The sequence below is a fragment of the Sesamum indicum genome, unplaced genomic scaffold (assembly GCF_000512975.1).
Source record: "Sesamum indicum cultivar Zhongzhi No. 13 unplaced genomic scaffold, S_indicum_v1.0 scaffold00210, whole genome shotgun sequence".
In the NCBI taxonomy this organism is placed as follows: domain Eukaryota; kingdom Viridiplantae; phylum Streptophyta; class Magnoliopsida; order Lamiales; family Pedaliaceae; genus Sesamum; species Sesamum indicum.
The window spans coordinates 53,595-64,954 of NW_011628104.1; the positions used below are offsets into that span (position 1 = coordinate 53,595).

The 11,360-nt window shown below is 33.9% G+C and overlaps 1 protein-coding gene across 1 annotated transcript; it reads left to right on the plus strand.

The window, feature by feature from the left end:
- Positions 1 to 8,239: 8,239 nt before the first annotated feature.
- LOC105179790 (adenylate isopentenyltransferase 7, mitochondrial-like) lies at positions 8,240 to 9,090 on the plus strand. The gene is made up of 2 exons (XM_011103423.1): positions 8,240 to 8,432; positions 8,555 to 9,090. Exons 1-2 carry the CDS (start codon positions 8,240 to 8,242, stop codon positions 9,088 to 9,090), a joined length of 729 nt encoding a protein of 242 aa, XP_011101725.1.
- Positions 9,091 to 11,360: the final 2,270 nt, after the last annotated feature.

The following is an 11,360-nucleotide window of genomic DNA, read 5'->3' on the forward strand; positions in this document are numbered from 1 at the left end:
GTCATCTCGTTAGTTGAAATTTGCTCTTGCATCCCCTGCAAAAAAGTTATTACGTAATAATGAATTGCAAGTTAAAGTGGAATTGGTGTTGATGTTTCTTACCATAGAGTTGTCTTCCTGAAACGCATCATTTTTAGTCAAAATGTCCTTGTCACCTGCCTCCTTTTCAACCTGCAACAAAATCAGATTTAGATAAGTATCAATTCAACACACCAAAATCAAATTTAGATATTCAGTCTTACCCTTCTTTTCTTGCTTGCATGAGCCTCTTTTTCTTTGATTTCTTGTATCACTTGACCAAATGTATCAGTGACTTGTGTATCTTTTTGCAGATTCTTCAATGGACATCATTGGACATTGTGTTTCTCCTCACCGTATTTGCTGCACTTGACAGTCTTCTGCACTCTTTTCAACCTGTTCTGCGATTTTCCTTTACCATTTTTCTTCTTCTTTGACATTATCTCATCAAGTTCCCTCCTTCTAGATTTTGAAGGCCAACCAACCCCCCTATCAAAGTTTGGTGGCAAATCAGGGATGAATTGTGTAGCAGTCCACAATTCTCTACCAACCATAGGCATAATTGCAGTCTTATAAACATTCTTATAAGATGCCACACTATAGCACTCATTCCCATACCTAATAGGATCATCACCATTACACAATATGGCACTACAGGCATATTTACATGGGATGCCATTCAAATCACATTTCCTACAAGAACAGCTTCTCTTATCTAAATTAGCTGAATGTTTTGAACCATCAAAATAGTTTAATTGATAATGAGATGAATCAGCCTTTATGGGATATAATCTGCAGACTTTTCAACATTTTTCTCAACAATTTTAAGAATTCTATAACATATAAAACCAGTCTATTTCAGTTATGCCCTATCCCTATTCTCCTGCAATCTTCTCATTAAACAATCTCTGATCAATTCAAGCATAGTGATAATAGGCTTCTCTGTGTAGGGTGTTTATCATCAAACCATTCTACAGTAGTTTTATTAAGTACTGACATTTATTTCATACACAATCTGAATTCATTAACGGTAGTATCCCTTGAAGCCTTCCACAAACAGTTTTTAAATGCCAAACCCCTGAAGCCTGCATTCTTCCAGTTAGAATGTAGATGTCTTACACAATACCTATGATCTGAAGCAGGAATCCCATCCTTAAATGCTTGAATTAACCCTTTTTTCTTATCAGATATGATACACCACTGATCATCTCTAAGCACCCCCAAATCAGATTTCAGAAGCATTAAAAACCACTCCCAAGTAACCCTCATTTTGTTTCCAACAACAGCATATGCAACAGGACAAATATTGTCATTCAAATCAATGCCTACTGCTGTTAACAGAACACCCCAAAAGGACCTTTAGATAACATCAATCATCACCTACCACTTATCAACACCCCCCATTAAATCGTTTTTCAAGGCACCAAAACACACATAAAATTATTAAATTTCTGATCAGTTTCTACCCCTACCACCACTGTGGAGCCTTGGTTAGATTTCAGCAATTTATGTGCATAATCTTGCATTATTGAATATTGTACCTCAAGAGCGCCCTCTATTGATTTAGTGCCTTTTTTTTGGCTTTAAACGTTGAATCTCGTGATACGTTGACTCTTAAATCCTGAATGAGATCAACCCTAAAACCTTTAACATTTCTTTTTGGATCACTTCTGAATTTTTTAATGTACTTTTCTGCAAGCTAATTTGACTTTAAATTTTTTACATGATAGTCCCTTCCACAAGTGTGATTGGAATTGTATTCTCTTATCTGAAATGTGCATTCATCAGCCACTTTGTGTGTATTTATCCTCCACTGAAAATCTTCCTTAGCACATCTAGCATACATTCTGTTCTTCTCATTCTTGGTGATTTTCAAATGTCTTCCTGATTTCATTGCATGACTATAAATGGCATTTCTAAATTCAGATTTAGTATCTGAATATCATACCTAATTCAAAGGTAGGATCATATTGTTCCACATTATTGAAAATAATATTTGGCTCTCTTCTTTCATCATCGCCAGACCCCTTTTCACTCTGAAAGTCATCCTTACTCCCAAACAGGTCTTCTTCTCCCTCTTCATTGCTACTTTGTCATGATCTTTATTGTTTCTTTCTTTTATTTCATATTATTTTCTTCAACCTCTCTTTCTATTTGTTTTTCCAAAGCATCATCATCAATGCACTTTCTTGTTTTTTGAGTATTCATCTCATCATTTCTCAAATCATAGTCACTATTTTCAAAGGTTTCAGATTCTTTCAAATTTTCACCCTCTTTAGTGAACCCACCCTCCTGAGGTTGTGTACTACATTCACCAACCTGACTACCCATAACATTTCTATCAACTTCAACATATATACGATTTCTTTTTGAGGAGCAATACCAATACACACATCAAACAAAACATCATCATTATTTACTTTGTGATACACATCTCCAAGCTTTGTAAAATATGTCCTATTACCAAAATAGCCCACCTCACTAGCCATTTCATTCAGTTTTAAAATAGATATTTCATAAACATCCTCATAATCAAATTTGTACATTACATTTACATTCCCCCAAAAATGTAATGTAATGGTTGCTAACTTAGTATCGTTATTATCTGAAAGGAAAAAAAAAAGGAACACAAACAAATAAACACAAAACAGAACAAGTTAAAATTCATACAAAATCATACAAAAAAACAAAACAGAACAAGTCAAAGCAGAACAGTTAACAAGTTAAAATGTTTAATCACAGAAAAATTCATAAAAAATCATAGAAAAAAAAACATAATGGTTACATTTACACATAATTTCAGAAAATGAACACATTTACTCGCACATAAGAAACATAAAATATTCAGCAGACAGATAGGGGAAAAAAAGAAAATGGTCCATTGTTGCTTTCAAGACAATAACAACACAATGGGACCATAGTGCTGGAGATTTCGGAACAAAAACACAATGGACCACTTTCATTTTTTCGGACACAAAAAAATCCTACATTTCACGCTAAAAGTCAAATTTTTTGAAAACGTAGAAAACTTACCGTAAGGTGTTGGAAGAAAATAGTTAAACTCAGGATCTCGAAGTGGCATTACTTCAATCGGGTTTCTTCCTCCTAAATTGACGATCAATTGTTTGTGGGAGCTGAAAGAAAGGTTTTTAGGGTTCTTTCGATTTGGACAAATTGTGATTTGGGGTTGAATTGTTACTGCTTTTGTTTTACAACTTTCTTTTTTAACTCCTCAGTTTTTTACATTGTTGCCACGTCATTATTTTTTTCCCACGTATCAGGCCACATGTGCTGCTGATCATGAAATTTTTGCACAGTTGTCCTAATTTTTCCCCCTAAAGCCACGTCATTAGCTACGTCATTCGCAACGCAAGCTCCTGCGTGTTTATGTTGTGCACGTGGACGTTGGAACCCTAAGCCCCAAATCTCTCCACCGCGTTTTTTGTCAATTTTGGTTGGAAGGACCAAAATTACCAAAAAAATCAATATAATTCTAGTCCTGTAGTTACAGTCCCAATTCTGCCACCCCCCCATACATACAGAACCAATTTTGCAATTATGCCTTAGAATTTTGAAATATAAAGCAACTCATATCAATTTAAAGCTGAAGTCAGTACAATTCATATGACCAAGAATAGCTGCAAATTATCTTAATTATAAATGTGAATATATTAATGATGTTTGTATCAATAAAGTATATTATATTATTGTGTGATCCTATCTATACAAAGTAAAAATTCTTGTCCCATGTATTTATTATGATCATAAAGTGAAAAATCGTGTACGTGCAATTACTGTAGTCGATATAAGAAGTTATTATATTGATCCAATCTAAAACAAATGTCCATATAATTAGTGTACAAGCATTAAGTGATGCTTTTTCTAACAAAATATATATATGTACCTTCATGCATATGAACAAAAGTTAAACTATGTAGTCCAACTGATATACGAAGTTAAAGTTCATGGCGGTACAATTAGTATAAAAGCATTAATATTCAATACTTTGATCAACGAAATATATAGGTAGTCCTATTTATACCATTTAAAACTGATGTCCGTGCGATTAGCATGATCAACAAGATATATATAATCCTATTTGCAACTAGTTAAAACTTGCCGATACATTTAGTACGATCAACAAAAGATGTTATCCCTATTCAAACTAAATTAATACTCACATCCATAGGAGTACGATCAACGAAGGATGTAATCCGTACTCAAACTAAATTAATAATTACTTACATATGATGCATCGACATGTGTACGAACAAAATTTATTATCTCTACTTATACCAATTAAACTCGTGTTCGAGCAGTTAAATCCTACTTATGTGTATAAGGATAAAAATACAGTTTTTGTCTTATAATTTATGAGGGAGTATCATTTTTTATCCTACACGAATTATGAAAATTAGTTTTTACAAGACTAAAATTATCAAAATTATAAAATTAATAGAATTAAAATTACTAAAATAATTAGTGTTATCAGTAAAATATAAGTAAAAATACTATGGGTGTGTCGGTGGATATATATGAACACACATATATCCAGAGTTCTTGTATAAAGTTGAAAATTAAATCAATTTATTCGCGATTGCATTTGAGGTTGATGAATAAATGTGTAATACGAATATATTAGTATCAGACGACTAACAAGAATTATGATCACATGTTAACATTTATGATATCTATAGAAGCGTATTAATCATCACTATATTCTTGAATACGAACGAGGAATAAGATATGTGATTAATTCTTGTAACATTTATCTAAGTTAATGAAACTCATATACGTACATTTATGGTGCTTCCATCAACAAAATATTTTGTCCTAGTTACCGAATTAAACTTTGTTTATAGAATCAATACAATTAATATGATCAAGAATAGTTCCAAATTATCTTAATTATAAATGTGAATATATTAATGATTCTTGTATCAATAAAGTATAATATTGTCTTGTGCAATCCTATCTATATCAAGTAAAAATTCATGTCCCGTGTATTTACTATGATCATTAAGGAAAAGATCGTGTACTTGTAATTACTGTGGTCTACTAAAGAAGTTATTATGTTGATGTAGTCTATAACCAATGTCCGTACAATTCGGGTACAAGCATTATCTGATGCTTTTACAAACAAAATATATATGTATCTTCATGCATATGAACAATTAGTATGACCAACAAAATTATGTAGCCCTTCTGATATACTGAAAAAATTCATAGTGGTACAATTAGTATGAAAGCATGAATATTCAATGCTTTGATCAACGAAATATATATATAATCCTATTTATACCAATTAAAACTCATGTCCGTGCGATTAGCATGATCAACAAGAAATATACATAATCCTATTTGCAACTAGTTAAAACTTGCTGATGCATTTAGTATGATCAACAAAAGATGTAATCCCTACTTGTTATAATTTCTAGCACATTGACTTATTAAAATGCCGACAATTGTTCCGATCCACTAGTTGTTTGTAGTAGCTACTGCAATGGCACTGGATGGAGTACCAACAGTCGGTTCCGGATATATGTTTTCTTTGCAAATGAAACGAGCTATAATGTTCGTACTAGGCACTAGCACCAATTTCTCCCATGCTTCATTGGCATCTCAACCACATCGAAGGAATACCTCTGTGGCGTTCAACCGATGGATTTGCCACCCGAATTCCTCTCCCATCCTCAAAATCTTTTCAACTTGACGGCAAGCTAATTTGGAAGTGTTCATCTTAATTTCGTCGATAGTTGCCTTAAGAAGCTTAGCCCTAGTTTCACTATCGACAAGACCCTCACTCCTGAAGAACTCATCCATCTTGGGGACCCCAATGGCACACCTAAACCCATTAACATGGTCACAAATTTTTTGCCTTTGTAGACCTGAATTTTGTCCGAGTTAATGACATCTACCCCGAAACGGGCGGCCAGGTCTATCGCCAGGCAATTGTTTGAAACACTAGTTGTTTCGGGCAGATATCATCAACTAAGACAAAATTCAGGTCTATAAGGGCCTAGACATAGTAACCAATAAGGTGAGCAATGAGAAATGCCGCGGTGTGCCACACCATTTGCTCGGAATCATTTGTCCCGAGGTGGATTTCACTGTAGATGATTTTGTGCATCATACATTGCTTGCTGCTGATGCCATTATAAGAAAGAATCGGTTGCCAATCATTGATAGAGGGTCCAATTCCTTCATAAAGGTACTTGTCAATGACAACACTGAGTTTACAAGTACGAGTGTTGCTTTCTCTGGATGGACATGGCGATCCTGGTCTTGCATTCGTACGTGTCGAATAGGGTTGATCAGATAGTGGATAGCGGGTTGGTGGAGGAGGGTAAGGCATTTTTTTATCCCAAAGTTCGTGACTATGATTATGGGATTAGGTGTGCCATTGGGGTAGCCGAGATGGATGAGTTCTTCAGGAGTGAGGGTCTTGTCGATGGTGAAACTAGGGCTATGCTTCTTTAGGAAACTATTGATGAAATTAAGATGAACACTTGCAAATTAGCTTGCCGCCAAGTTGAAAAGATTTTGAGGATGAGGGAGGAATTCGAGTGGCAATCCATCGGTTGAACGCCACAGAGGTATTCCTTCGATGTGGTGGAGATGCCAATGAAGCATGGGAGAAATTGGTGCTGGTGCCTAGTACGAACATTCTGGCACGTTTCATTTGCAAAGAAAACATAGATCCAAAACCGACTGTCAGTACTCCATCCAGTGCCATTGCAGTAGCTACTACAAACAACTAGTGGATTACATCTTTTGTTGACCGTACTAAATGTATTGGCAAGTTTTAACTAGTCGCAAATAGGATTATATATATTTGTTGTTGCTGTGCATAGGGATAAATTAAATCAAATTGTTCGCGATTGCATTTGAGATTGATGAATAAATGTATAATGCGAATATATTAATATAAGACGACTAACATGAATTGTGATTGCATGTTAACGTTCATGATATCTATAAAAGCATATTAATCATTGCTATATTCTTGAATATTAACAAGGAATAAATTGTGTGATTAATTCCTGTAACATATAATGAATAATTCATGTAATAATTCAGGAAACTGATTTACTGCTGCATACAATAGCGTTATTACAAAACTAAAAAAAAATAAAATAAAATAAATGGATGCAATCAGTATCATCAACGGATGGATAGTGCAACTTAATTACTTTCATATTAATCATGGACCACAAAATGTCCAAATACATGAATCAATTGCATATAGTAACAATTAGAAGAATAGTATAATTAACATTCAGAATTTGCTTCAATTAAATTTCAGTAAATCTAAAAAAGATATAAAATCTGTAGACAAGATTTATGAACCTTCAAATATTATTGATTTTGTCATTATAATATATGTTTTTTCAGATATAGTAGGTAGACGAATTAATGAGAATACTTAAACTCACTCGATTTTACTCAAAAGCAAATCCTACGTAAGATATGGATAATCACTAAGTTTTTCATCATTATCTTCTAATTTCTCATAATTTTTTTCTCATTCGATACGGTAAAATTACTCATTATATATTCCAAGAATAATTTTTTGACAAAAAGTAATTATCGATGGACTTATTGCATCTCTTATGGTACCTGCATGGTGTAGATTTTGACATCTTTAATATGATTAGTATTTGTATTATCTTTTGATGATTCTTTTCCTATTTTGTAAATACAGTAAAAGATACAGTAATTTGGATAGAGCTTTGCTCATGATTTATTTGAATTGTTATATAGTAAGTGGATAGGGTTAGGGTGAAGTTATTACTATGCATGGCTTGATTTGTTCCACATTGTGTGTATGTATATATGTATAAATACCACCCTACGCATCCTATGTTTTTTCATGTTTCAAACAATTGTCTAGGTAATTTCTTTGACATCAATGAAACTTGTTCGTGATTCTCTCTAGAGCCCACAAATGTTTGATGTTTTTCTTCAAACAAATCCTTTTGAAGAAGAGAAATTAATCCAAGAATTTAAAAGGGCTTGTCTCTCTATGATAGATATATATTCTAAAATAGTAGATTTGTATTTGGCACATATTTTGTTTGTTTTGTTTGAGAGAATTCTAACACGTGGCCATTTTCTTTTTCTTTTTAATTTGTGTGATGAAATTGAAAGGTGTTAAAAAAAATAAAAATAAATACCAATTAGAATGTCAGTCTCCTCCTGGAAGCCAGCAGAATCCAGCATGACGAACTTTTCAGTAGGGGGCATGATGAACAAACACCAAGGGAAGGATAAGGTGGTGGTGGTATTGGGTGCCACTGGCACCGGCAAATCGCGCCTGGCGATAGACCTGGCCACCCGTTTCGGGGTAGAGGTCATCAACTCAGACAAACTTCAATTCTACAAGGGCCTAGACATAGTAACAAATAAGGTGAGTAATGAGTAATGCCACGGTGTGCCACACCATTTGCTCGGAATCATTGATCCCGAGGCGGATTTCACTGTACATGATTTTGTGCATCATGTATTGCTGGCTGCTGATGCCATCGTTCAACAGAATCGGTTGCCATCAAGTACGAGTGTTGCTTTCTCTGGATGGACGTGGCGATCCCAGTCTTGCATTCGTGCGTGTCGAACAGGGTTGATCAGATGGTGGATAGCGGGTTGGTGGAGGAAGGTAAGGCATTTTTTGATCCCAAAATTCGTGACTACGATTATGGGATTAGGCGTGCCATTGGGGTCCCCGAGATGGATGAGTTCTCTAGGAGTGATGGTCTTGTCGATGGTGAAACTAGGGCTAAGCTATTTAAGGCAGCTATTGATGAAATTAAGATAAACACTTGCAAATTAGCTTGCCGTCAAGTTGAAAAGATTTTGAGGATGAGGGAGGAATTCGGGTGGAAAATCCATCGGTTGAACACCACAAAGATATTCCTTCGACGTGGTGGAGATGCCAATGAAGCATGGGAGAAATTGGTGCTGGAGTCTAGTACGAACATTGTGGCTCGTTTCATTTGCAAAGAAAACATAGATCCGAAATCGACTTCGTTTCATTTGCAAAGAAAACATAGATCCGAAATCGACTGCATATGAACAATTAGTATAATCAATTATGTCCCTTCGTGCATATGAACAATTAGTATGATCAACAGATTTTGTAGTCCAACTGATATACTGACTTAAAATTCATGGCGGTACAATTAGTGTGAAAGCATTAATATTCAATACTTTGATCAGCAAAATATATATGCCCAATTTATACCAATTTAATATCATGTCCGTTTGATTAGCATTATCTACAAGATATACATATAATCCTATTTGCATCTAGTTAAAACTTGTCGAATCATTTAGTACGATCAACGAAAGATGTAATCCCTACTCAAACTAAATTAATACTCACTTCCATATGAGTATGATCAACGAAGGATGTACTCCGTACTCATAATAAATTAATACTTACTTCCATATGATGCTTCTACATATGTACGACCAAAATTTATTATCTCTACTTATTCCAATTAAACTAGTGTTCAAGCAGTTAGTGTGAACATTAAAATATTAAATCCTACTTATTTGCAGTTTTTGTCTTGTAATTGATGAGGGGGTGTCATTTTTTGTCCTATACAAATTATGAAAATTAGTTTTTCCAAGACTAAAATTATCAAAATTATGAAATTAGTAAAATTAAAATTACTGAAATAATTAGTGTTTTCAATAAACTATATGTAAAAATACTATGGGTGTGTAGGTGGATATATATGTACACATATATATCGGGGGTTCTTGAATAAAGTTGAAAATTAAATCAAATTATTCGTGATTGCATTTGAGGTTGATGAATGAATGTGTAGTTCGAATATATTCGTATAAGACAACTAGCACGAATTGTGATCGCATGTTAACATTTATGATATCTATAGAAGCATATTAATCATCGGTATATTCTTGAATATGAACGAGGAATAGGATGTGTGTTTAACTCTTGTAACATTTATCTAAATTAATAAAACTCATATACGTACATTTATGTTGCTTCCATCAACGAAATATTTAGTCCTAATTACCAAATTAAACTTTTTTTATAGAATTATTTTTGAACTATAATCATACTCATATCAATTTAAAGCTCATGTCAGTACAATTAATATGATCAAGAATAGTTCCAAATTATCTTAATTATAAATGTGAATATATTAATGATGTTTGTATCAATAAAGTATAATATAGTCTTGTGCGATCCTATTTATACCAAGTAAAAATTCATGTTCAGTGTATTTTTTATGATAATCAAGTGAAAAATCATGTACGTGCAATTATTGTGGTCTACCAAAGAAGTTATTATGTTGATCCAGTCTAAAATCAATGTCTGTACAATTAGGGTACAAGCATTATGTGATGCTTTTACTAACAAAATATATATGTACCTTCCTGCATATGAACAATTAGTATGATCAACAAAATTATGTAGTCCTACTGATACATTGAGTTAAAATTCATGGCGCTACAATTAGTATGAAAGAATGAATAATGAATGCTTTGATCAACGAAAAATATATGTAATCCTTTTTATACCAATCAAAACTCATGTCCGTGCGATTAACATGATCAACCAGAAATATATATAATCCTATTTGCAACTAGTTAAAACTTGCCGATACATTTAGTACGATCAACAAAAGATGTAATCCCTACTTGTTATAATTAGTAGCCCAATGACATATTAAAAGGCTGACGTTGGCAACCCAATTACCTGACCCACTTGGTAGCCCACAACCGACCCGGTAACCCAATCCATTCGGTCTACCTACTTATATCACATCCATAACCCTAAATCTCACTTTTCTTCTTCTCTGTTTTTTCTGCGCCGTCTACTTCCTCTTCTCTCCATATCCTCTCTATGAATTTCTTCCTTCTCTTCTCAGGGAGCCATAGCGACTTTCCTAAACCAATCTAATAGTTTTAGGAAAGCCACCAAGGTTTTCCTTCTCTACCACAGTTTTCACCCTTTTAAATAGGGATTCTCCCTTTCGGCTAAAACATGAATAAAAGTTATTTATCTCCTTCACGTTCACCAAAGTTCATTGTGAAATATTGAGTTGGGGTCTTTGTGACCGTGTGATACTGAGATCTGAATGATCGGAGTTGTGGTCGGGTTCTGGGATTGTGGAGTTACCGTGAGTCAGTTCATTGTGGAAACAGTGCCTTGTGACCGTATTCCTTTATCGAGATATTGGATCTGGCTACTCTGAGCTTGTTAATCACTACACTGTTGATTTAATTATTTCATTATTTCTTTCATTTGTTATTATCATTTAAGGTGTATATTGGCCTGTAATAATCTTAAGGAGTTTCGTACTCCA

Excerpts from the sequence above, each read along its gene's own strand:
- LOC105179790 (XM_011103423.1), top strand. The coding sequence starts at position 8,240 with ATGACGAACTTTTCAGTAGGGGGCATGATGAACAAACACCAAGGGAAG. Across the intron at positions 8,433-8,554 it reads CATAGTAACAAATAAGGTGA|AATCGGTTGCCATCAAGTAC; the intron begins GTAATGAGTAAT and ends ATCGTTCAACAG.